The sequence below is a fragment of the Taeniopygia guttata genome, chromosome 1A (assembly GCF_048771995.1).
Source record: "Taeniopygia guttata chromosome 1A, bTaeGut7.mat, whole genome shotgun sequence".
Lineage (NCBI taxonomy): Eukaryota > Metazoa > Chordata > Aves > Passeriformes > Estrildidae > Taeniopygia > Taeniopygia guttata.
Genome location: NC_133025.1, coordinates 47,671,504 through 47,699,244, shown reverse-complemented (window position 1 = coordinate 47,699,244; position 27,741 = coordinate 47,671,504). Strand labels below are relative to the sequence as shown.

Sequence of the window (27,741 nt, the reverse complement as noted above, 5' to 3'; positions counted from 1 at the left end):
GAACTTCTGGTCAAACCAAAGGGAAAGAAACAAAGACACAGGCAGTGGAAACAAGGACAGGTAACATGGGAAGAGTATAGGGATGAAGTTCAGTTGTGCAGGGATAGTTTGGGGAAGGCCAAGGCAAAGCTAGAACTGAACCTGAAAAGGAATGCAAGGAATAACAGGAAAGTCTTCAATAGGTAGGTTAACCAGAAAAGCAAGGACTAAGAAGGTGTACTCCCCACCATAAACAGTGCTAGCAAACAATGGATGAAGAGAAGGCTGAGGTACTCAACTTTTTTGTCTCAGTCTTCAATGACAACATCTCTTCCCCACACCTCTCAAGTGGATGGATGACAGGATGGGGACTGGGGTAGGAGAGTGTCCCTCAAACTGCATGCAAAGATCAGGTTCACAAACACTTGAGGAACCTGAATGTACACAAGTCTGTGGGATCTGAAAAGATGTATCTCAGATTCCTGAGACAGTTTGCTGATGTAATTCCTAAACCATGCGCCACGGTATTTGAAAAGTTGGTAGTCAGGTGAAACCCCAGGTGAGTTGAAAAAGGGAAACATTGTACACATGTGTAAAAAGGGCAGAAAGGAGGACGCTGGTAACTACCAACCTGTCAGCCTCACCTCTGTGCCTGGAAAGATCATGGATCCTCCTAGAAGCTGCACTAAGGCACATGGGACAGGGAGGTGATTCAGGACAGCCAGCACGACTTCACCAAAGGGCAAATCCTGCCTGACCAACCTAGTGGTTTTCTATGATGGAGTGACTCCTGCCTCCCTGGGAAAGGGTGAGGATGTAATTTATATGTAATGCTTTTGAAATGTAAGGCTTTTGACAGTCCCATACAACACCCTTCTTTCCAAACTGGAGAGTGATAGACTTGACGGATTAGATGAATTAGGAATTGGTTGGACAGTTGCATCAAGAGGGTAGAGATCAACAGCTCAGAGTCCCAGTGAGCATCACCGACCAGTGGTGTCCCTCAGGGGTCTGTATTGGGGCCAGTGTTATCTGATATCTTCATTAATGACACACATGAAAGGATCAAGTGCACCCTCAGCAAGTTTGCAGACAGCACCAAGATGAGTGATGCTCTTCACTCACCTGAAGGATGGGATGCCAGACATAGGGATCTAAACAGACTCAAAAGTGGGCAAATGGGAGTCTCATGAGATTTAACCAGACCCAGTGCAAGGTGCTACACCTGGGTTGGGGCAACCTCCAGTACCAACACCAGCTGGGGGATGAAGGGATCAAGGTCAGCCTTTCCAAGAAGGACTTGGGAGTGCAGGTGGACAGGAGGCTGGACATGACCCAGCATTGGCATTCACAGCACAGAAAGCCAATTGTATCCTGGGTTGCATCCAAAGGAGTGTGGGCAGCAGGATGAAGGAGGGGATTCTGCCCCTTTGCTCTACTCTGGCAAGACCTCACTTGCAGTGCTGCATCCAGCTCTGAGGTCCTCTGCACAAAAAAGGACAGACCTGTTACACCAATTCCACAGGAGGCCACCAAAATGACTAAAGGGACAGAGCACCTCTCCTTACAAGGAAAGGCTGAGAGAACTGGGAATGTTCAGTCTGGAAAAGAGAAGGCTTCAGGGTGACTTAATTGTGGCCTTCCAGTACCTGAAGGGAACATACCAGAGAGAGGCTATTTACAAGATGTAGTGACAGGACAAGGGTGAATGGTTTCAAACTGAGAGTTGGTTTAACATAGGTATTAGGAAGAAATTCTTTACTGTGAGAGTAGTGAGGCACTGGAACAAGTTATCCAGAGCAGTTGCAGATAGCCCATTCCTTGAAGTGTTTAATGCCAGACTGGATGGGGCTCTAAGCAGCCTGGTCTAGTGGGAAGTGTCCCTCCCCACAGCAGAGGTTTTATCTTTAAGATTGCTTCCAATTCAAGTAATTCTATGATTCTATAACAAAACAAAATATACACACAAGACAGTGGTCCCTGACTGAAAGTTCAGTTTTATAAACAGATAAAAAATTGATCTAGACAGAACAGTGAAGAGCACTGAAAGACTACATATTACTTATCATATACCAAAAGTAAGCAGTATTTCTTGCAGCCTTAAATAGAAGGATCGGGAGGAAATAATTTTAAAAACAAATGAGATTGTGAATCTGAGTGACATGAAAATCAGAATAAAATGACAGACAATCGATTAAGGATGATGTAGATTAAAAGCCATGTTTTAAAGTGAGATTTTCAAAACTCACTATGAATTCAAGAATAATTTTTAAGTTTGTGCTGGAAGAACATGAATCTGGAGAAGAAAGGAAGCTCTACAGGACTCTGGAAGAAAGTGATTGAGTTACCAAAAGCTACTCAAAAGCATCCTACTCCAGGATATAAGACAAAAGCATAAGCAAACTTCAGTGAGTCCCACAGAAAAAACATGAAGTAATGAAAAACAGCCTCTCAAGAATACAGTAGAAAGCAAGGAGGTAATCAAAAGACACAGGCAGGTGGAACAACACTTCAAGAGTAGCACAGCTGATAGTCATAATGTAGTCCACAGAAAAATGGAAAATTAGGCACTGGATCTGAACCTTAACTGGCAAAAGATCATCATAAACACTGATTACAATTGCAGTAGAGCACAACTGAAGCCACAGTGGAGGACAAGAGCCCCAGACAATGCACTCAAAGAACTTTGAGATTAAAAAAGAAAATGGAAATTAAGAGGTAGTTGCAAAAGCAAGAGAGGCCACAAGCATTTTGTATACTCTTTTCTAAACATAAAAGAGGAACACTTATTTCTAGCAGCATTATGAGGGAAAAGAAAAGACAAAGGAGTTGAGCAACTGATTGAGGGAAAGAGGTAAACAACAAAGTTTAAGAGAGATAAGGAGATATATTTGTAATGTGACATAAAGGTAGATGAAACGGTTCAGAAGAAGAGGAAAAAAAATTTTCACTTGTAAGGAGGAGATGATTTTAACAGTTGGAAGAAAGTGCCAAAGAGTAAGCCATAGCACATTCAATCAGAAAGTCATGAAGATTCCATGCAGAGAAAGAACCAGACGTCAAACAACATGCAAAAACCCACATAAAAATGTGGATAATGGGCTGCTATTATTGAACTAGTTTGATTAGAGCCTCTCAACACAGCATGTTTTAGCACAGCTGGGCTTATGGCCTTTGCACAAACAGGGACAAAAAGGATCACTGGATGATAACTCAAGCAGTTCAAGAACTTGTAAAAAAGGCATTTGTTATAGGGAAAACCAGAATACTAAGAGAAAGAAACACCCTACACACAGTAAAGAGGGAAAATCAGGCTGGAGAGATACAAATTCAAAATGCTGATGAACTACCAGACAAATGCAAGCATGGCCACATTGCGAGTAGAATCCAAATGGTGGTGGAGAACCTGAAAGAAACCTTGCAATTATCAGAGATAAGAAATTGAGCAGTTGCATCAGAACAAGTACGCAGGCATGGCTCGATGAAAACCAAATGAAATTAACTGACTATGTTTAATGAGAGACTAGAAACAAGAATGCAAGCCAAATCAAGTTAGGGCAGAGAAGCATGTAATTACTGTCAAAGAACAGTTGAGTGAAAATTTAGAACAAGCCAAGAATCAAACTTGCAGATAAAAAACTCATGGGGAGGAAACAACCACACTGTATGTAACAATACAGAGGAAAGAAGATAAAAACTGGATCCCAACACTGTTTAGAAAAGGAAGAATCTGAAGGCAACAGGGAAAAAGTAGTTCTATGCCTCTTCCATGGGCTGACCCACGACAGAGAACAATACAAAAAAAAGATGACCATAAAAAAAGCAATGCAGGGTACTGATGATGGCAAAGCAAGGCACATAACTGTGGTTTTAAAGCATCAGCTTCTGCCTCAGGAAATCAAGAACAGTGAGTGTGTCCATCCACAATCAAGCAGTTGTAAATAAAGCTTTTCCTTTGTCCCTGCTTTAATTTTACCTATTTCTTCTCACTCATTGTATAATGACACTCTGGAGAAAGTAAATTATCAGTGTCATTTGTGAATGCTGAACTCATCAGTATTAAACCCACACATATTTCACTCAATGCTTACAGACCTTTGTGCAATTCTGCTCTATTCACCTTATTTTGTAAGGACTGCAAATTCTCGTACAGTTGTGTAATATGCATTATAGTGTAGGGTAACTCACAATGGAAGGAGCCCCTGCTGAAAGGAGAGCCAACTTCAAAGGCAGATCCACCCTGAGATGTAAAGATGCTTACGGTTCTGCCCAGAATCAAATTCTGTATCTCCAAAACCAGGGCATTCCACAGCTTTTCTGTCATTTCCCCTCCCTCAATTCAATGTCTGATTACCCTTAATGAAATTTTTTGCCAATTGAACTAGAATTTTCTTTGCTGCAATTTCTATCTGCTACCACTTCTCCTTTCACTCTATGACTTCAAGAAGAGCCCTAGAGAACACTAAATATCTAACATATATAAGAAGGAAGGACAAAGAGATCACTGTAGTAATGAGAAAGCCTTTGGACACCCAGAACTTTTACTAGGTAATAAGCACCCAGCTTTTTCATGCCCAAAAAATCTTATCTGATCAGGTGTGGCAGAGATCTAAATGATGCCATCAAAAGGACATCACTTTTATTAAGAGATTTATTAAAGATAAAAAATGTCTGTTTAAGACATGAGAAAAGAAAAAGGTAAAACAGTAGTCCAAGTGGTATGTATTTGCTAAAGAAAGAAAATAATTTTGTATAGAAAGGTTAGGTACTCACCATTTCTCTCGCAATCTCCACAGCTTCCTGCAGCCCATAGAGCCTGCCACAGACCAGGTAGATCCCATTGGCCCAGAGAATACAACCCTCATGGACCCAAAATTCATTGCTGTCAAGAGGTAGTTCAGGAATTTGTAACTCCAGCTCAGTGCCACCTTCTGAAGTGGGCACAGACGGTTTTGAGTCCAAAGGAGTCTTTTCACCACCACTGCCACCATCAGTGGTTGCTTTTTTACAAGAAGCTCCCCTTGAAAGTGACCGAGAGGCTCCGCTACAGTCCTCAGAGCGGTGCCGCCTCTTAAAGCGGGGATGAGCAGCCAGGCTTCTTTGTTCCTTCTGTTGTTGCTGTTCCTCCTCCTCTTCAGTATCTGTCTTGGAACCATTAGAAGCACTTTTGTGCCGTACCTTGACCTTGCTCTGCATTTCTGTGGCCCTCTTTGGAGGCGGATTCTTGGGCAAGGTAGCTGCGTAATCCTGGGGGTAGAAAGGACCAAAGAGGTCACCCATGTTACGATAGCTGGCCCATTTGCCACACAGGCAGCAAACCAGGTGCCCCAAGACAGAAGACTCCGTTACTACAGGGCCTTGCAGCATGAAAGTTGAGGTGGGCAGCACTTTGCTCTCCGCATTGCTAGGAGGGGGCGTTGAAGACCTCTGTCCTTTCCGACCCCTCACCAATTTGTTCTGCTCCTCTTCCTCCGCATTTATGATTGTGCACACAGCGCCTAATTCACACTTGTTTACCACATGAATATAAGGGAAAAAGGACTTATTCTTGGAGTCAGTTTTATCTACAGACTGGGTAGCATATTTAAGCTTGATCTCTGGTTCTTGAGGCTCCACGATTGGAGCAGCCCGTCTAGGCTTCCGCTTCCGTGGCTGTGCTGCAGGTTTGCGCCTCTCCCTCCTTTGCCTCTTGGGCTTTGGCTCACCAGCACCCACCCCTTCTGCAGGTTGTGATGGTGCTGGTGGGGGAGGCGGGGGCACAGGTAGCTGCTGCTGTTGCTGCTGCTTCTTCTGTTTGTTCACACTCCCAATTGGCCGCCCTTTCTTCTTTCCAGAGGGGAAATATCCCTTTGGAGGGAAACCATCTGGCTTGGGTGAAATGTTTGTCAAATCTCCATCTTTTTCCTCAGACTTTGGATTTGGTTCAGAAATGAACACACTGGAAGGGGAAATTGTTTTTGAGTCAGAAAAGGTCAGAGTTCCAGCTCCACTTACAGATCCATCAGACCTTCCCTGACCACTTGACTTCTGAGAAGGTGGTGGTGCTGCACTGGATCCTGCTCCCTCTTTGCCAATACTGGTGGTTTCAGGGACCTCTTTTTTGTTTTTATCATCCTCGCTGCTTTGCCACTCTTCTGAAGATCTTGGAACAGTTTTTTCACCTGTTGTATCCTGGCTTGCTGGCCCCACTTGATCTGATATCTCTCCTTTTCTTTTCTCAGCCTCTGGTCCATGTCCAGCCACATTTCCTCCTTCAGGCCCACTCTTGAGGGACAGGATGTCATCAAGAGTGACAGTATCTGGACCAGTTTCAGCACTGTTGGCAGAAACACTTCTCCTGATATTGGGAGATGTAATTTTCTGAACAATAGCTTCCAGTTTTAATCCTCGCCCCTTTCTTGGGGGCAGTATTTTGGTCTTCGCCGGGCTTGTGAGGGACACAGCAGGACAATTCCTATTATCAGGACTTGGCAGGTCCTTGAAGGAATCTCCCTTTGCAACTGACTTGCCAGCATCTTGGCTTTGAGATGAATGGGCATAGGAGTTGTATGTTTTATCGGCTCCTTCTTTTGCTGAAGTCATCAGTCGCCCTTTATCTTCACTGCCACTGTTCTTCATATCATGTCTTTTGGTAGGGATAGGAGAGATGAAAGAACGGACCCTCCTCCTCATAATTAATGGGTTTTGCGGAGACTGGTCCTCCTGGCCAGGGAGCCTAAGCATAGCATTACTAGGCTTGGGCAAATCTGTAGATTCCTCTCGTCGATGCCCATCGCTTTCTTGAGGGCAAAATCTTTTTTGGTTGGCTGCTCCAAGAGGGCCACTGCTTTTGGCAGGAGAAGTTTGCCGAGAGAGGTCCCAACCAGATTCATGATGCTGCAATTTCTGGCTGCCATGTTTCAGTTCGGTGCATTTGCTCTGAGTACTGTCACTCCCCATGACACAGCGCCCAGCTTCCTGGCTTCCAGTATCATGGTAAGAGCTGCCTGGAAGGTACATCATTCCATCCTTGTCATTTTTTAAGGGACTCCTTACTCTTTCCAGAAACTGCTGTTGTCTTGGGCTCTTCCTTGCTCCTTCCTGCCTGTGCTGAGCTGCAGCAATCACACCCTGAGCAGCGCTGCTTGCCCAATCTTTGTATTCTTCTTGCTGTTGCTGGTATATCTGTCTCTTGTAATGATACTGGGAATTCAGACTCTGGCTGGGGTCACCAAAAGCATGAGGCCTAGCATTTGTGTGATATGCTGAAGCCAGAGATGGGCCTTCCGAATTCTGAGGGTAGACAGAATGCAAGGAACCCCTGCTAACTCTTTCAGATAGTGTCATGTGTGGGTTCATGTGATGCAGATCTGCCCCTGGGCCTCTGCTTCTGCCTGGTGACATTTTCAGCTTATCAGCAAGATCCTGATATTGAGAGGGTGATTTACCCCTTCCAGTTCTGCCAGGTCCTCGTCTCATCTGTGTTGATCTGTTGTCCTGCTGGGGCATGTAGTCTGGAGCAGCATCAGAGACTGCTGCTCCAGGGCTGGCATTCCCTCGGAAAGATTCATGCTTGATGCCAGCAGGATGACAATGGTCTCCTGTTTTTTTATTGTTGAGACTAGCTGAGCTCTTTGACTGTTCAAAATCTTCTTCCTTTATTTGCCCACTGTGAGCTTTCATCTTTGTTTCCATGGATACTAAACCACCAGGGAGTATTACTGACTGGCTCAAGCCAGGGGCAAGACGTTCACTCCTTCCGCTTCTGGCCTCGGGACCCATGTGCCCTATGGGGTGAGGGCCAGGATCTCTTACAAGTTGCCTTAATGGAGATATGTCACAGATCACTGATCTCCTCTCTGAGAGGGCTCCTGCCTCATGGGCAGCAGACTGAGACTCTACATCGAACTTTCTAGCAATAGGGTAATCAGCTAAATTTATCTGCTTCATGTCTGGAGCTGCACTGCTAGACTTCCTATCCCAGGGACCCCAGTGAGGGCCTTCCAGGAGAGACCCCATGCTTTTGTTTAAGAGGCCTCTATTGGTCAATTCATTGGTTTGACTAATTAAAACATTGGGTCTCATGGCTCCCTCCAAACTCCCCGCCATCCCAGAATGCTCCTGCGCGTTCCTAGAATACCTTCTATCTGGATGATGGTGGTACCCCTGTAAAACCTCCTGTAGGAGGCTAGGAAACTTCTCATTACGGCCTTTGCGCTCACTATGCCCTGCAAAATCCCCCTTTTCTTGACCAGATGGATACTGTGGAAAGCCACCGATACTTCTCTGTATACCAGGTGCTATATTATCCTTGTAGCTGTATCTTAAACTGCCAGGAGACTTGGAAGATTCTGTTCTTGCAGGAAAATTTGGCCCAACAACTGCATGACCAGGCTGACTGTTCCCCTCCCCATTATGGTTAGTGTTATCGCCACTTTTGCTCCCTTTACCTCCTCCTTGAGTTTCTTGCTGAGTCCCTGCATGCCCAGCTTCTTTTGCTCCACTAGTGCTAGCTGGTGCTTGAGGGGCTGTGGAAGCATCATCTTGTGCAGGTTTATCTTGTCCACCTGACTTTTCTACTCTTCCTGTCATGGCTTCCCGGGAGACAATCACCCCAACAGCCTTTTCATTAACTTTTGGGGCATTTTCCACAGCCACTACAGCTTCCTTCCCATCAGGGGAGGCCACATCTTCCCTAGCTGCAGGACTGCTGCTGAGTTTTGATGGCTCATTCTGAGAGCCTTGTGCTGGTGAGGAGTTGGGTCTCTCTAAATTACCCCCTTTGTAAGTGGTGTCTGAGCTGGTGCTCTGGCCACTCAGCTGTCTCACCCTTTCCCCATGATCTTCTGAACTACTGGAACAGCCACCATCCAGAGACTCTGCCATGGGAGACTTGAGTTGCTCCTCTGCCTGGGAGGAGCCTTCTGAGTTGGTGCAGCTGTCAGCCTTCTTGGAAGAGGATGATCTTTTGGAACTTTTTTTCTGAGGTGCCAAGGCATCCGAGAGCAGCATGTGCTGGACTGTGTTGGGCAGATTAGCAACTTGAGAACTTAGAGCACTCAGGCTGCTCAGTCCTGGATCTGTGAGCCTTTTTTCCTGCAGTCCTTCCAGTCCAAACCCCTTGAATCCACCCGCATGAGCATTGGGACTTGGCATCATAGATGGTGTAGGACTAAGCTGAGGCATCATCTGCAGGATCCGGTTTCGAGAACCCATGGACATGTTGCCTTGCCCACACTGGAGATTTTCTCCACCTGGCATGAGTGGAGAAGGGGTAGAGCTGCAGCTTGGAGACTGAACCACAGATGCAGCAGGCGATGGATTGGAGATTGGACTGAAGTTTTGGTGGAACTGCATCGGTGACCTTACGGGAACTTCAGTCTGGCTATATTGTCCCACTTGACTTTGAAGAGAGTGTTTGGTGGCAGCATTTGAATACTGCATTACGTGCTGAGGTGGGTGCTGTTGCTGCTGCCCCTGCTGCCCACTTTGGGGCAGCTTAGATTGCTCAAAGCTTTTCATCGGTTGAGTTTGAAAGCTGTAGTTTGACTGGGTCCCATAGGCCTGCGCATTGGAACCCACAGCATGGCCTTCGTACTGCGACCCAGAATTCACATTGTAGCTTCCGTCATAATTCTGTCCTGACTGGCCAAAACGCTGTGGGGAAGGGAAAGAGGAGGAGGAGGATGACGAAGGTGGCTGATAGTGTTGGCTGAACTGACCCACTCGTAACTGGTAGCCTGAAGCAGAGGAAGGCAGGGTGGATGGACGCTGCATTGGCTGCAAGTGTGAGGTGCTAGAAGCAGACTGGCTGGAAGCCTGGGGTAAAGGCTGATGAGATTGATATATCTGCTGTCTCAGCTGCTGCACCTGCTGCTGCTGGCTAGAAGCCTGCTGCTGATACTGGGCACTCCCTGGAGAAAAAGGACCAGTATAATCCTGTTGATAGTGGGATACACCCCCAAGGGTCGAGTGTTGTGTTTGGAACTGGCCCACATGTCCCTCACTCCCATACTGACTCCCAAAGCTACTCCCTTGAGGGGGCCCATAGCTCTGTACTGGTCCAGAAGGCCTGCGCTGAGGCGGCTGCTGCCCTCCTGACACCACTGGATCTTTGTTGGCAGCCATATAGTAAAACTCTCCTGCTTCTTTTCTGAAACCTTGGTAGCTCTGATGGCCAGAGCTCTCACCAGGCATTGCTGTAGAGGCTCCTGTTGCTCCACGACGTCCACTGCCAGCACCTCCTCCAAAGCTCTGGAACATCTGGGCCTGCTGGCGGGGGCTGAACTCTTCCAGTCGGGATGAAGTATGCACTTCCTGCGGGTAGCTCTGCTGGTTTCCGTGATAACTACTTTGCTCCCGAAAGGACTGCATGCTGTTCAGCAGCAGAACAGTAGCTCAAAAGCCCTCCTAAATATGGAGAAAAAGAGAGGGGAAAAAAAAGGTATAACATGTTTCCCAGTCACACCAGTACCCCACTCAATTTCCCAGCTTCAACAACAATTAAAATTTAGTATTTCTCTTCTACTTCCTGGTACATCAATGTTTAACCCCTTGTCTTGCAACCTGCCAATCTTCCAGGTAATGCAGGCCAGTAGCCCACGACCAGTTGGAGTGCATTTCCATCATTAATATTTCCCATCATCATTTACTAATGTGCTTTTGTGCTCCTAAAGAGAGAAATTTCCAACAATATTTGCAAAGCAAAGGAGAGTAATCCTCACCATCCAGCTATTCCCTATAGCTAATACTGGGAGTAATCCAAGTATTTTGCTATCATGCTTAAAGACGTGACAAGAACCCTGCAATGCTTTCAAACCACCCTTGGATTTACCACAGGAATGATAGCCAAGATCCATGTTTCACACTGGGAAGATCTCTATAAGCAAATACTCAAGATACAATTGCCCAAAGCTCAAACCAAGATAACCCAATGACAGGATCTATGTGAGCGTGTGAAAGAGCTGGCACCAGCATACTCAGTGCTCAGATCCTGAGTAATTCCAGTGACACTCCTAAGTGAAAACCAACACAAGACAACACATTGCATTTTCTCCCCCAGCCATCTGCTTTGCTTTACAGGATGGAAAGTTGAAACAAGTTCACTCTATTTGAGCAAAACAGTCTACAACTTCATTCCTCAGGACTTTTATATTACCTTTAATGAAATAAAACTGATAACATTTGCCAGTCAATATATATATTTTGGAATACCATGCATGATCATCTACACTTACATAAGCAACTCATAAGTAAACAAACTCCAGGAAGGCTCTTCTCTGTATTTCAACATATTATTCAGTATGTGGAATTATGACTCATCCTCAAGGACTGGTCCACAACTGCTGAATTGTTTGGGGACCCTGACTAGTCCCTCTACAAAAGCCTGCCACATTACTAGATGAATTAAGAAAAGTACAGAAATTAACAAGTATGTGCATGCACACTGCCTTTAAACACCAAAACCAAACAAAGAAAATAAACAAAACCAACCAAACAAAACAAAACTCCCAAACTAACAGATGACATAAGCATTTCATGTCTGAAACACGTTGTGGTTTTCTCTTTCTGAAAAAAAAATATGGATAAAGCCACCTGGAGAGACTCCTTCCTTTAAAAGAATGTTAAGACAATGCTCCCACTTTTCCAGGAAACAGAACCCAAACTCCTCAGATTGGAGACTTCCTGGAAAACTTGCCTGCGTTATGTTTTCCTATTTAGCCATGCTTTGTGTTTGCCATGTTCAGCTGAACCCATTTAGAATGAATTTCTAGCTTTACACTTAAGTTTTGTCCAAGCAGATCACCAAACTCATAAGAAAACCCAGGCACACAATGAGATGCAGGCAAGATTTGGCATCTAGTTCTTTTCCCATCTGCCTACCAAAGTTTTTTTTTTTACTAACATGTATGTTATCTACAGACCGACTCTATCACTGGAGTCTTTCATTTTCTACTATCTGTGTGTGTAGGCTACAGAATACACAGGCACAAAACCACCCCACAGTACTGCATATCTCTGCAGCCCCTTTCCTCTAACTCAAAGGCCTCTTTGTGTTGCATCTTTGGTTCATGTAGATTGATGCACATAATAATAATACTAGAATCAAAAGGGAACTGTCAAATTGTTAATAACACAAATTCTGTCTCTCTTCTTCTAGGAAGTCAATTTTACTGCTGTTTTAATCTTATATTTTGAGTGTCATGAGAGATCTGCTGTTCTGCTGAACTTCCACTTTTTTAGCATTTTAAAGACTACATATATCACATGAATAACACTTCTATGAATGCCACATTGTGCCAATCTGTCCAGTTCAGGCTTATTATGGATAAACTCCTCCTTTTTTCTGAATCATTGCTTTTGATGTTTCCTTAGTTTGAAGCTCTAGCCCTTTTGGGGTAGGACTAAAATTGGGATACCTAAGGCAAGCTTCTTAATTTTTTTGTGACTTGCTGGTAAGGCAAAAAAAAAAAAGAGGGAGGAAAAAAAAGGAAAAAAACATACATAGAAGAAAGTTATCAAGCTAAATGTAAGAGAACATCTACTGCAACTGGCAGATGTTAAAAGCAGCTTCTCTAGATAAGCAGTGTGGGGCTCTGCAATCAGCAATGGTCACGTGCCATGGAGACTGCGTGCACACCCTGGCTACCACATGCTTGGCATCCATCCTCTTTTCGTGAAAGCAACATTTCCATCCTCTCACAGGCGCAATCTCCCACAGAATCTCAGGCTCAATTTTTAAATATGACTTTACCAAAGCTTACTTTGCATAGTCTGGAAAAGATCTCAGGAAGCCTCTTCTGCATTACATCATACAAAAACTTTAATCTCGGAATGATATTCATTCTCTGTAACGCTACCAACAGGCTTGAAAAACTGCTACATTTTCAAGCTAATGTATGTTAACAATGCTGGCAAACATTCTTAAGACTTGTTTACTATTAAAAAAGAGTAATTTTAATTATATAACGAATAGAAACAGCACAAGATGCTGAAAAATGCCCTTAAGAACAGAGATACGGTAAAGGTGAACCAAGGCACAAATTCTTACCCTCCATAATCTCATGTAATCATATAACATTTATTTAGTCCAGAAGCTATATATGCTTAACTCAAAACAGGGAGAACATATTTCTCTGCTTCAATTTATTTTATTTTTTTCAATCTTGGAATTTACCCTGACAAACAAATAAGAAGTTTTTATCAGGACAACGCTTGCTTTCAGTATTTCACAAGGAGCCTAACTTGAGTAACATATCGAGTAGAATAGCTCCCTAAAAGAAAAAAGGCATTTCATTAATAACAGGAGTAAAAAAAGGACATGCTCTGACCCATTACATCACTGATAACTTAAGACATACTAGCACATTTCCTGTCATTAATGTGCTAAAAATACAGAACTATTACAATTACTACTGCAATAGCCTTTCTTAATAGTAAGAGCCCTGTAAAGTGCTTCTAAGTGCTATACTCTGAGCAAAACCACTGAGAATAATCCCCTGGACAAGTCTTGTTAATAAAATACATTCAGATAGATAAGGCCTTCAAAGTCTACCCCCATCCACATGCAAAAAAAGGGTCTATTTTATTTTTTTTTTTACTCGAAGCCTTTAAAGAAAACACTTTCAGCTGGTATATATTCCCCCTCATGCATGATCTCAAGAGGACAAAGCAACATTGCCAACTAGAGACTACAACACAATCATATAAAACTCTGTAATGCCAGTGGTACACATCCATAATGCCATCCCCAGCAGAAGGGACACAGTCCTGCCTCCATACAAGTGTTTTGTTAACAGCCACAAATTACACACATTTACAGTTCTTTCCAACACACACAATATGCAATGTCTTCGTTTATTCAAAGGGAAGGTAAGAGTCTGGCATAGCTTTAACTACTCCAATGTCACACCTACACTCTTGCTACACGTGCATGCAGCTCCCTCAGTAAAGCTGCATGACTTTAAAGTATTTATAGCCTGTAGCTGTAGAGCCATCTAAGAACATCCATCTAGATGCTGCAGACTACACTCACTAGGCTAAGCAGTTTCACTTTGCTCCAACACATTCATTTCTCCCCCAACAGCCCAGTAATCAAAATTTGCCTTCAATCTGGCAGGAACAAAGGAAACATATTACAAGCTTGTGTGGCTGATAAAGAACAGCCTCACTCATGGAATCACTGCACAGAAGTCTTGACTAGAAAGAAGCAATAAGTCCTCTTACCCAAATTTCAGACTTATTTGTGAAATATGTAAAGTTATTTCAAGCACTGTATCAATTGATCTTCTTCATGTGAACTTATTTTTAAGCACAATGCATATTTTCTATCCTGTTTGATCATGTGAAACAGCCTCACAGAACTTTGTTAACATAGGGGTTCCTCAAAATACAAATCTACTGCACTGTGACCTTGCTGTGCGCAAGATTATCCAATGCTAGTCAACAGCATGTAAGCATCTTTCAATGCTTCCTGCGTGTGTATCAGTGCCCCCAACCAGTGCTGATTAACAGAACTCATCAGTACTCCCACATCAAGATTACTCTGTGAAATTATCTTCTCCAATACACCATGCTAGGCTTTCTTTCACAGACACATAAATCTTTACAACTCTTTTTGTCCCGGTTATCAACGACTGGACAAATAACAGGACAGCTGCCCAGATCGCCCCACGTAACACTGATGCCAACACAGTAATGCATCGCTACAGACAGCTCATAACAAGTGAACTAAAAACCAAAATACTGTGCGGACACACCTAATTCTTGACTATAAGCCTATAAAGGAGCAAATGAAACGACCATCAGTCCATTCAGTAGGACATAAGTGAGGTCTTTCGGCTTTGTTAAATTTTGTTTAGATTTGGGTTGACTACCGTGATCCATCTGTGCAGAGAAGTCTCAGGCAGCAGTCAAATGCAATGTATCTTTAGTGCTCTGTCAAAAGCCTCTCACTTCCTAGCATGCTTATCAGGAAATAAAAAGCAGTTACAGGCAGGCAATGAACAGTAAGACCATATTTTCTATAGGTCAAAATGTACAGTAAGAAGTTGGGAGGGTTATAGAGTGTCCACAGTTCTGATTAAAATAGACTCACTTGCTAAATGCTGCACAAGTGACAGAGATGTATGTATATTTGCAGCCATTTCTTGCCACAACTCATACAAAATGCAAAAATCACTATTTTTGTCCTTCCTTGTTCTATCTTCTTAAACTAGCAGAAAACACACATAACCAAAACAATCTCAAAAGCCAGAACCTGAATATGAAAAACTCAGGAGTATATTTTGTAAGAAATAATGCCCATGCTCCAAATTCAGCTAGAAATAGAGGAAAATGGGATTTCCAAGTACTGAGTACCATTTCTATTGTCAAGGCCAAGTTGGTAACCCCCATTTCTGCAGGTACAGAGTTATTATTTGCACACCTGATCAAATGGCTGGGAATAGATTGACCTTGGCTCAGTTTTGGAGGAACACTGCTGCTTTTAAGAAAAGGCAAATCAGCCACCTATGCTACAAGAAGATGAATTCAAAGATCAAACTTAAGACGTAACAGATATAACTTATTTCTTCTGTATTTGATGCCTTTTTAAAAGAAAAAGGAGAATAATTAAGACTTGTTTTCAACATTAGGTGTGCTATAGAAGTAAACAGAGACAGTCAGCCCTTCAAATAGTCACCAGTTTGTCCACGCAGTAACATTCACTGCTCACTTCTTTCAGAAAGTCATGTTTCTGATATTATTCACCACTACATTTCTAGAGAAAACTAAAGTCAGATCTGGCTCTCACCAAGCCATCATGATATATTCTGTCAAACAAACCTTACTACACCACTCAAAGCTGAAACAGGATACAGGTAATTACCACGGAGAGCGCCAGACCCTATGGAAGTAGTTAAACTGAAGTATCTTGTAAAGCAGACAAAAATGAAATTAAACCCAGAATACTGCATTAATAGAAACTGATTTTTTAAATTCTAAAAAATCACAGCATGTCTCAGAAACCGTTATGTAGTGGTTACACATGCTTAAGTACCTATTAATAACACATGTTAGCAACATGTCTTGCAAATCAGTGGTAATACTGGTCTTGACAAAAAAAAAAAAAAACTACACCAAAACTTAATTTTGTCCTTCCTAGTGAAAATTTTTATCAAAAAATTCCTCAAATGAACTACAGCTTGGCCAAGCGTAACTAGTTTCTATCATCTCACAGACACACTATGCCTTCTTTACCAAAATGTCTGTACAGCTTTTCAGAAAGTCAGTATGTATGAGCTTAAATCCAAACAATTAAGGAAATGGTTCTCACAGAATGGTGAGGAACAGATGAGCATGGCAGAAGGAGCACAGTGAGCTTTGTCAGTTGAGAGGGGAATGCTCTGGAGATTATTGTGCTAGATAAAATCTACATTCACATCTTTTTCATATATTTCTTTAAGTGACCACAGAAAAAGTCCAACCACAATAAGCCTGAGTCAGTGTACTTCCTGTCTCACAGGGGAGATGTGAGCAGACATATTCAGAGCATTAATCTGCTATAATAAAAGGCATCATGTAAACAAACCACAACAAAAAATAATCAAATTTTGCATGTGGCTATTACTTGGCTGCTGCTTTCTTCCCTCACATCCAAAATATTTTTGTGAAAAACCATTTGTATAACACCAAATCAGAAATACACAGATTTTTTTGCTTCTGCAAGTTTTCCTTACTCACTAAATGAAAAAAACTAAAATGCCATTACCAGTTTAGCTTTGCACTTTCAGTGCACTGTTAAATACATATTCCTAAACATGAAGAAAGAAAAAATTTGACAAGAACAACTTCTGTTGTAAGCCAGTATTTAAGATGTAGTACTATGAAAACATGTATTTCTAGAAATATAACAAATGACCAAAGTTCAGCAGAATTTTGGCTGATGGTATGTATCTGATTTTATTATTATGCCATTGGTTCTCAGTCTCAATCAACAGCACAGATGCACTTAAATAGCTTTCAAAAAATCTACCAACCTCTTGTTGAAAGTTATCCATCCAAATTTTTAACAGACACTGCTATTTTAATAAGAATCTATGCCAATCAGTCAGATTCCATTTTATGTCAAAGACTAAAACAACAATTTTGGACCCACGTATAGGGTCAGTCTTCTCTAGCCCAGTTGCAGAGGTCCAGCCATCTCTATAGTGTTAACACAGCCATTCACAAGCAAGTCAGATCAGGGAACTGATATGGTCAAGAAAATTCTGTGAGAGAGAAAAGCCATTTCTGACCTGACAGATCCATTCACTGTATCATTACACAAACATCTGTACCAGCAAAACAGACACAGCAGGAACTGTTTTAAGTGGCATGGCTACTGAAGGGCACTTGAAATCAGGAGCACATATTTAAAAGGCTCTTGGTCTTTACACTGTAGTTGAACTACCCTTCCTAATACCAAAACAAAAATAATACTGAACCCTCAGCTCATCTCTTTTTTTTTTTTTTCTCTAAGCTGCAGATCAGCTGATTGCACATCCTAATCCACCTCACTGGTCCTCCAAAAATTTTGGCAATTCATCACTTCATTACATACCTCTTATTGCAAATTGACCTGTGTCCATACCCCCTATGTCTTCAAGCAGTCAAACACGGTATCTGCTCTGGCAGTACAGCAAAATCTGAACATCCACTTCAAGAACCACTTCTGATCTGCTCCTCCTCAGACATGCAAGACAGGAAGCTCAGCACAGGCATCACAGCTCTCACTAAACCTTCACCTTTCAGTTACAAAACAATGAAAAGGAGATGTCAATTATTAATTGCAAGAGGAAAACAGTAAAGTTCAAGCAGTGTCATGAGGTTCTATCTGCCCAAGCTCCCACTTTCTGTGCAGAAATTTATCCAGTATCTAAAACACTCAGAACTACACAGTGGAGGAAATAAAAGCCCACCATCCTAACACATTATTTTTAATTAACTTCTATCATTTTTCATACTAAGCTGTAGCCCCAGCCTTGATGACAAGTTGCTAAGATGAATACTTATAAGGGTCATATTAAGTAGTACCTGTAATGCGTGTCTTTTCTATTCAACATAGTCTATAGAATTAAATTTTTTTATTCTTTTTTTTACAAAGTCTGGTGCAATGAGCCTGTAACTAAGACTCTTGGGAACTCCTGAAGGCAAATGACGTAAATTGACATAAAACCTGTATCAGTTATGTGCAAGTATTATTACAATAGAGGCTATGCATTGTACACAAGATTTATATCCATTGATTAGGGTAAAACCATTGTTGAAGATAATACCACCTATTTACATTATAGGCAGTAATATTAAAATCAAGTAGAAACAGAACCTTAATCCATCTAAACTAACAAATGAAAGAATTACTGTTCAATTGCAGAAAAGCTGTATTCAAATTTACACCTTCCACTCATCTTATTGATAGGTTTTGTTCCTTTAAGGTAAGACAAAAATTTTAGCTTTAACACTTTCAATTTTCACTAGCCAAGGTTATCATTCTTCCTATTAATTCAGCACTTCATATCCCTAAATCAATGCAGATTTAAGAGGAATTTGAGTGTGGAAAGTCTGCAACTAGTACTGCTATGGCACACTTTAAAAGAAAATACAGTGAAGGTCATGTCAAGTTTACTGATTAAAAAAAGTTGAGAGAAACCTTATTTTTCTCAAACATAAGAACTGTTTGAACTTGTCTCAAATAAAAAAAAAAATTCAAAGCATTTGTAAAATTTTCACACTAGAAGAACAAGAATTTTTTCTCTGCCTAACATTTCTCGTCTCCTACAACGTATGTCCTCTAAATTCTTTGCTCATTTCTCCATACTTTAGATTCCACAGCATCTGCCTCATGTTGAAGCCACAAACTGAAGCAGACACATCCTTACAGTAAGCTTTGTCTTCTGAGACTAACAGGGAGTGACTAAGACTACAGCCACACTTACTTGGAGACAGGAGAAACAGTTCAGATTAATACAAAATAACTTTATACATTTAAATAATTCAACAAAGAGACTACTTCAGAGGTAGGACTATTTTAAGGAGGACCCCCCCTTCCTATCTGCCCATACCCACCCCTGCAGGCTTTCTTTGAAATTTTCAGATTGGACCAGTTTCTTGAACCACCTCATCATGGATCCCCACTGTAGCTCCACTGGCATAACCAACAGACAGATGAGAAGATGTGGGAGAAGGCAGCACAAAGCAATGTTGGACCAAACAGCTCAGAACTCACTCCTGAGGGCTATACTTAGCCTTGGCCTAAAGCACTTAAATTGGCTCACTCTCACCAGCTCCCCCACTGAGTCAAAACCTTTCAGAAGCAATCTTTCTATGTCAACTTTATGCATTAAAAAAGTGATTAAACTCCTAACACACCTCAGTTAGAAGTCTGAAAAATCTAGGCTTTAAACTCAAGCCACTGTAACCAACAAACTGCAGACTTCCAAGTTTTGTTGCCACAGTCAAAGGCAAGGAATGTCAACAGCAGTCAGACCACACCACAGGTACAAAATTAACTCTAATAAGCATAAGCAGTTCAGAGAAATTAACAACCTACAATTAGAGAACTTCTCACAACCAGGCTTTAAAGCCTTCTCCTTCCCTAGAGGATTTCTGTATCACCACAGTGATAGTGTCAGAGGTGTTTGAAGCTGGAAAGCCGACGGACAAAGCTCCCACTGCATGTATTCCATGTCATATCCTAGAGGATATACTCTTAAGGAAGTCAGCAGTTGAAAGAGGAGGGATGAATCCAAAACCGGAGCAGAAAAAAAGTCTCTGTAAATACTGATTAGTGGAGGATAACTAGGATACTGCACTCAGAGCATAATTTTTGGAAATGCTAGAGTTAGCATTTGAAAGTAAGAGGTAGTTTAGATGGTTCATTACTCTCAGAATCAGTCCTATCATTCTCTTAAACTTAAGTTCTCACACTCCTGCAGTCATTCATCTTGTACACGAGGGGGGAAAGAAAAAACAAAACCAGAAGACTCCACTGTTTCTGTCTCCACCTATCTCCTCTCACAAGGAAGCTAAATAAAGAGGTACAATTAACATAAACCATACATGATGGAAAACCTATAACCATTTCACTTGCCAACTTCACCATTTCATTTGCCAGCTTCTAATGCTAATGTAGTCCTAGCGCTCTAGTACAAGAAAAGAAGGACTAGATCTCTTTTCACCCCTGCTCTAAAACATCCCAATTTTCTATGAAAAAATGAAGTTTGCTGCCTTGTTTCAGCCAGAAAGATGGCAACTAAATGATTTTCACCTTGAGAATTGTTCCTGATTTAATTCTTCAAGTCCTGTTAACCAACCGACCAAAAGGACCTTACTCCTTAGCTTAATCCAGCAAGGAAATGTACACATAGAGCCGAAATTCCATGAGTAAACACAGACCAACAAAGTCTTTATAAACATTACAGTTCTGTGGATAAGCAAAGAAGTTTATTTCCTAATTCCTCCTCCTCCCTTCTACTTTTAGGAACTCCCTAATGCTGTTTCTCATTGAGCTAAGAGATGTGCTTTCACTGGTGAGTTTGACCCAGGTTTACAGAAGTTTTGCTTTTTCCACCAGCTTTAACAGGGTTTTGACTATGCTGCAGAGTATACATAAAATTAACCTCTTCTCCTCTCCTTGCTGTTTTCAGCAGCTCTATTATATATACACTCCCCTTTGGTTTTCCATAAATTCTACCTTTCAAACATAAAACAAGCTGTATTCATGCAAGGCAAAAAGACAAGGAAACAAACAAAATGAACACGCAACAAGTAAAATTTCTATATCCTAACTGCAGGATAATACCATCATTGAAATAAAAATCTACTCAACCAAGCAATTTGCAAGCAAGAACAGTTTTGTCTCTGATAACCGGAATAAGAGAGATACCTAATACAGAAAAGGTGAAAGACACCAAATGTAGAAAAGTACACAAAGCAAAAGTAAAAAAGGCCAGAATTCAAGAATCCCTTCTCTCCAAAGTAAAAATGATATTAGGTGAAGTCAGAACTGCAAAGGTGCAGAATACCACACTGCAATGGACCCCCAACTCATCACCAAAACCAGTGTCCTACCATAGCTAGCAAACAAACAATTCTGCAGCCGAGTTCTCTTTATGCACTCTCAGAGTAATATGGGATGAGATGTTTTTTCATTAAAATGCAGTGATTTAGATGGAAGGGAGATAACAGCACAGTTCAGTCTTCTCATGCAAAATAAAAAGTGTCACTTTGGAGCAATTCTCAGTTATGCGCCTGCTACTTCCGCTCTCCAACACTACAGAAAAGAATCTGCCACTCACTCAGCAATGCCCTGCAATACAAAGACAATCTGCTACCTCCTTCTGCAACAATTTTAGCCAACTCATTTAATTTACTGCCTGCTAAGTATCTATTATTATTTTACTTATCAAGACCTAGCTAAAAGACCAATTTTATGTAGTAGTACACACAAGGTATGGTCAGGATCAAGAGTATCAGAAAATTATATGTACACATCTCGTGTTAAAATGCTGGAGAAGGGAGAGAAGAAAAACCTCCCCAATCTCCACATATGAAGTGAAATAGAGAAAACTTATAGTGGGCAAACCAACTTACACAACATGACAGAACACTGTTGAATTCATTCTTCTTCCCCTGAATGCAAGATGAGAAACAAAAGGGAAAGACATGGTTTATAGTAACATGGAATTTACTGGTTTGTAAAAGACCTTTAAGATTATCAAATCCAACCCCTCTAATAGAACTGACAAAGCCACCACAAAACCATGTCCTTAACCACAACATCTACTCATCTTTTTAAATACATCCAGGGATGGTGACTCCACCACATTGCTGGAGAACCTGTTCAAATGTTTGACTTCAGATAAAATATATTTCTTAATATTGAATATAAACGTCCCCTGGCACAACTTGAGGCCATCTCCTCCTGTCCTATTGCTTGTTACTTGGGAGAAGAGACTGAACTATACCTGGCTACAGCCTCTTTTCAGGTAGTGTAGAGAGTGATAAGGTCTTCCCCAAGTCTCCTTTTCTCCAGGTTAAACAATCCCAGCTTCCTCAGCTGCTCCTCCTAAGATCTGTGCTCCAGACCCTTCACCAGCTCCATTGCCTTTCTCTGGATGTGCTGCAGTGCCTCACTGTCCTTTTTGTAATGAGGGGCTCAAAGCTGGACACAGGATTCAAGGTGCCTCACAAGTGTACAGGAGCTGGCCACACAGATATATGCCACTGGCCTTTTTGGCCACCTGGGCACACACACTGGCTCGTGCTCAACTGCTGTCAATCCACTGGGCCGCTTTCCAGCCACTCCACCCCCAGTCTGCAGCACTCCATGGTTCTGCTGCAACCTAAGTGCAGGACCTGTCACTTGGCCTTGCTGAACCTCATACCACTGGCCTTGGTCCACCAACCCAGTCTGACCAGATCCCCCTGCAGAGCTTTCCTGTGCTCTACCAGATCAACACTCCTGCGCAGCTTGGTGTCATCTGCAAACTGACTGAGGGTGCACTCAATTCCCTCACCCAGATCACCAGTAAAGACATTAAACAGGATTGTCTCCAGCACAGAGCCCTAGGGAACACAGCTTGTGACTGGCTGCTAGCTGGATACAACTCTACTCCTCACCACTCTGAGACTGGCCATTCAGCCAGCTTTCACCCAGCAAACAGGGTGCAGCCCAGGAGCAGTTTGTCCAGAAGAATGCCGGGGAAACACTATCAAAAGCTTCACTAAGGTCCAGCTAGGCAATATCCACAGCCTTTCCTTCATTTACTAAACAGGTTACCTTGTTGCAGAAGGGGATCAGTTGGTCAAGTAGGACTTGACCTTCCAAAACACAAGCTCACTAGACCTGGTTGAACCATACGTACCACATGGTGGCACTTAAGGTCTGTTCCATGACATTCCTTGGCACAGAGGTCAGGCTGACAGACCTGTAGACCCCTAGATCCTTCCAGTCCTTACTGTAGATGGCCACCAGGTTTGCCAACTTCTGATCACCTGGGACCTCCCCAGGTAGCTGGGACTGCTGATGGAAAGCAGCTCGGGGAACACTTCTGCCAAGTCCATCAGTACCCATAAGTGGTGTAGCAGGGTCACTGACCATTTTCCTTTGGATTACAGGAGCTTCTTTCTTCTCCTCATCCTTGTCTTCCAGCCCTGGGGACTGGATGCCCAGGGAACAACTGGTCTTACTATTATACATACTGAGGCAAAAAAGGCATTAAGCACCTCAGCCATTTCCTCATTCTTTGTCACTTTGTTTCCCCGCACATCCAATAAAGGACTCTCTTTGGCCCTCCTTCTGTTGCTAATGCATGTTATAGAAACATTTTTATTGTCTTTCATGGTAGCAGCCAGACTATATTCTAGTTAGGTTTTGGACTTCTAATTTTCTTTCTGTGTAACCTCCCAACATCCATGTAATCATCCAGAGTTTAATGCCCCTTGGTTCAAAGGTCGTCTCTTTTTTATTTTCCCCAAGTTCCAGCCAAAGCTCTCTATTCAGACAGACCGGTGTTCCCTGCTGGCTTATCTTTCAGCACATGGTGACAGCTTGCTCCTGCACTTGTAAGATTTCCTTCTTAAAGAAGTCCAACCTTTGCCCTTCAGGAATGCCTTCCAAGGGGCTCTGTCAACCAGGCTCCTGAACAGGCCAGACTCCCTGCTCTCTGGAAGTCCGACATGGAAGTTCTGCTGACTCTCCTCCATACCTCCCCAAGAACTGAAAACTATCCTTGCATGATCACTCTGCCCAGGATGTTCTCTGACCATCACATCACCCAACAATCCTTCTCTGTTCACAAACCACAGGTCCAGCAGGTGCCTTCCCTAGTTTTCCACCTCATCATTTATGTCAGGGGTTGCTCTCCAGGAACCTCCCAGACTGTTTCTGCCCTGATGTTTTGTATTTCCAGCAGAAAACATAATGCTACATTTATCATATAACCATTTATGTTAATTTTTTAAAAATCACATATAGCATTTCCACTATTCCAGAACACATAGAAAACACTGTTAAATCAAATCCCAGGGAAATTCAAGTGTATCCAGTGACATGACCAAAGGTAACAGCAATCTGCAGATATCTAATTGAATGCTGATTAACAACATTTCATTATGGTGTACGAAGGTTTATGCCTATTCTGGCAAGTATGACAGCACATAATTTTCTTTCAGCTACTAAGTTTTAGGTATGTTTTTCCCAGTCATTAGTGATGCTGTACATGGACACAAGCCATTCAGTCGGCTCTGCTAATACCAAGTCTTTATATCAGTTAAAAGCTATTAAAAGGACACTTTGCAGCATCTAATTTTACAAAGGAAGTGATATGAACAACACTTCCAATAAACTCTAGTAAAGCTTCCAGCATAGCAGCTCCCTATACAATTTCTAGCTAAGTACTGAGCTCTTACCAGAGCTCATCAGAGGGTTCTGTTTAGGATTTGCAATTTACTAGCAATTAGATGACTGAGTTCATAGTAGTAAAATACTACAAAATAAGTCATCATATTCCAGCACAGAATATGCAATGAATTCCATACACGGTTATAGGTATGAACGCAGGCATGCTGTGTGCTTGTAATGAAGAGGTAGGGAAAAGAAAACAATTTTCCTAGCTTTTTTCTCTTTGTTGCATCAGAATTCAGGCAAGAAATAACAGCCTTCCCAAAGAGAGAACAGGTCAAATCTCAAGGGACTCAACCCACGGCTCCCCAACAAAGAATCTGGTAACACTTTTTCCCCTCTTCCAATATCACACAGGTTAGAAAGACTGTGTTAAAAGAGAAATACAAAAAGCACTGGAAAAAACACAAGCTTATTCACTGTCACCAGGCTGAACTGAAAAGAGGATGCTTGCAATTTTGGCTACCACTGCTTAGCTCCATTCTTGAGGAATCACTGGTAAGGGGCAAGAAGAAACAAGAGTCTTACTGCAAGATCACTGCTCTGTTGTAACCAAAACTGGAAGTTTGACTGCTTGTGCTGCTGTTTGTGAAAGCAGCAAGAAGTTCAAGAGTTGGTAAAATGCAATTATGGCTTTTTTTTTGTCTTCAAATGCAAACAGGCAGCAAAGCACAGAACATCCAGAGGAGACCTTATCCTCCAACAGGGCCAAACAGAATCCACTGCTGACTACATGACAGTCTTGATTTTTGAGTCTTTGGGTCTTGCTTTTCATTTTTGTCCTTTCCTGTTCTTAAAATGAAAGGAAACTCATGTACATGCATAATAAAGAATGCCACATGCTTTGCCAATTGACTCCGAGCAAATAAATATATATCTTAGTGGTAAGCACCAGGGGAAAGGCTTAGCTGAAGCAATCAAGGAGTGGTGCAGCCAGACACCAGTGTGATACAGATGCACAGTAGTGCTGCACACGGCTGAAGACATCTTCAATTTTCCCAGTTCAGTCAAGACTCATCAGGAATGGGACCCGGGCAATAAGAGTAACTGAACCACTTGGTTTTTTTTCCTTTTTATAAGTAAGAAAGGTTTGATAGGAAGATAATTGTACATCAGGATCCCATTACAGGAATAGCCTCTCCTGCATGATTTTAGAGAATTATACACCTCTGCTTACACTATGTTTGTGTTCTCTTTCAGTAACACTAAATGCCTTTCTATAATAAAGAAAATTCTACATAGTATATCAGCACTATGAGAAGTGGGTTTAAACACTTAAGACTGCCTTTATTTTTGATTTTAGAACTCCAAAACTAAACCAGAAATTAAAATGTTGTTTCGAAAGAGATTTCACCAAAAGCAGTTAATAAAAAACATCTTTTGATATCAAACTGCAGTTTTAATTTCTTGAATGGGAAGAGTTGGTTGGTCTGAGTCCAGTCTCCAGCAAGAAATCAGTTAGTTGGCTCTTCAGAAACTGCCCATTTCAGAGGCCAACCATGGGATTAAGTAATACAAATTCTCACACAGCCAGTTAAGGTACACTCTGAAGTCTGAGAAGCCAGCACTGCCAAAATCGCTACTAAATCTTTGTAACTTATAAGAATTCAGGTTCCCAAAACATGAGTGTAATACCTTTCGTAAGTACAAAACATAACTGAACAAGGTATGAAAAAATAAACACATGCTTTAATTAAAAAGCTATCCCACTCAAATGAAGATTTGGCATGCCCTGTGTCAAAAGGCAAGATATGCATAAGCCAGCTATAAACTCTTAAATATCCTTATCTCAAATTATAGAGAAGCCAAGGAAGCAGCATGAAATTATTCAAGTTTATTACATATTATGCCCTCACTCCAGATAGCAGCATGCCAAGTTGGTAGAATAGCAACAGGACATGTGTACTGCAACTCTTAGGAAGGAACCCTTCCAAGAGCAGCATTATCGCCATTTCACTGTGCCAAATGGGTGGGTGAGTTAAACGTGACCTAAAGAGGGACAAAAGAGATGTGCAATTATTTTCTTTTTAACATTGTCTTAAGAGCCCAAAAAGGTTGTCTTTGCACACATTTCCGCAACAGGAAGTGGGAGAGGGGAAAAAAAAACCTCAAAATCCTATACATTTCACTCTTTGTCCTACAAACTTTATACATGTAACAATCATAGACAGAGCCATTAAGAATGTTATTACTTGCACCCTGAGTACCCTTTAAAACATAGTGAGCAGGTTACTAACAGCCTATTTCTTCAGCTGGAGATTAAGGAAGCTTCTGACAATAAAAATAGGTCTCCTTTACAACTAATACACAAGTAAGTTTTCTTTCATTTAAATAACCTTCACTTCTTATTTATGTATTATACAAACAGATTTACTCCTTTAATAAAAATTCACTTCAGGCTATTTTTACATAGCATTAGTAACAAAGAAAAGAAACGACAACAAAACCAAAATTCCTGATCTCCTATCAAAGTCACAAATGATGAAGCTGCCCCTACAGCTTTCATGTAGGGAACCATGCTTAACCTGCTCCCGGCTGCAAAGGTATATGAAAGTACACATTTCAGCAAAAATCCATGTTTCATCAAGCCCAAAACCTCTGAAAACTGATTTCTAGGTCAAAATGCATGCAATTCTACTAGAAATTATGCTAACAGACTTAAAGCCAAGTAGAATACCAAACCAGCAAAAAAAGTCCAAGAATTTCCCCCTAGACATTTAAACCTAACAATACAAAGCCCAAAAGCTATCCCAAAACCACAAGATTTAAAAGAGTACAACAGGAAAGTAGCATTTTTTATATAAAAAGTGTTGTCATACTTTCACTCAAATAGCACAGTAACTTGCTTGTTAATTTAACCAGAATACACAATATGCATTTCATGCACCAGCAATTTACAGAAATGAGGAATGACTATCCTCCTCTCCTTCTAGCATTAACAAAGTTTAGGCGACAGACGACCGAGCAAATAAATCTTTTTCCTTTTCTTAATAGGAATCCTCTCTGCAGTATACTAATGCAGCTGCCTTTTTAAATGGCAGTAGAATCTAGTATTAAAATTAAATAATACAGCTTCAAACAACTCAAAATGAAATAACATGGAACCCGATTTAAAGATACGGATTTAAAGAGAAAAAAAGAAATAATCAAACAAAAACCCAATCAGAAACATTTCAGCCAAATTAAAACTCAAATAACAGTGCTAAAAATTGCTTATCACATACGCTTACCCAAACCCACTTGGTTAGGCTACACAATACCCATCAATAAGCCTCAAAAACAAGCTAATCTGACAAAGGAGGTTTAGAAAATGTGTAAAAGAAATCAGCTCTTCTTGAACTGTGTTCAGCCAATGTGCT

General features: G+C 41.6%; 1 protein-coding gene across 10 annotated transcripts in view; it reads right to left on the bottom strand.

Annotated features, from left to right (window-relative positions):
- Positions 1–27,741, bottom strand: part of TCF20 (transcription factor 20) — a 132,387-nt gene that overhangs the window by 38,656 nt on the left and 65,990 nt on the right. For 9 of the 10 annotated variants that reach the window (XM_004175885.6, XM_030262891.4, XM_030262893.4 and 6 more), the window contains one exon: positions 4,753–10,368. In XM_004175885.6, coding sequence (XP_004175933.4) covers positions 4,753–10,332 — 5,580 coding nt within the window. In that variant the 5' untranslated portion in view covers positions 10,333–10,368. Of the gene's footprint in view, positions 1–4,752; positions 10,369–17,539; positions 27,712–27,741 lie in introns of those variants that run through there. The other variant, XM_030262886.4, reaches the window with a different exon arrangement.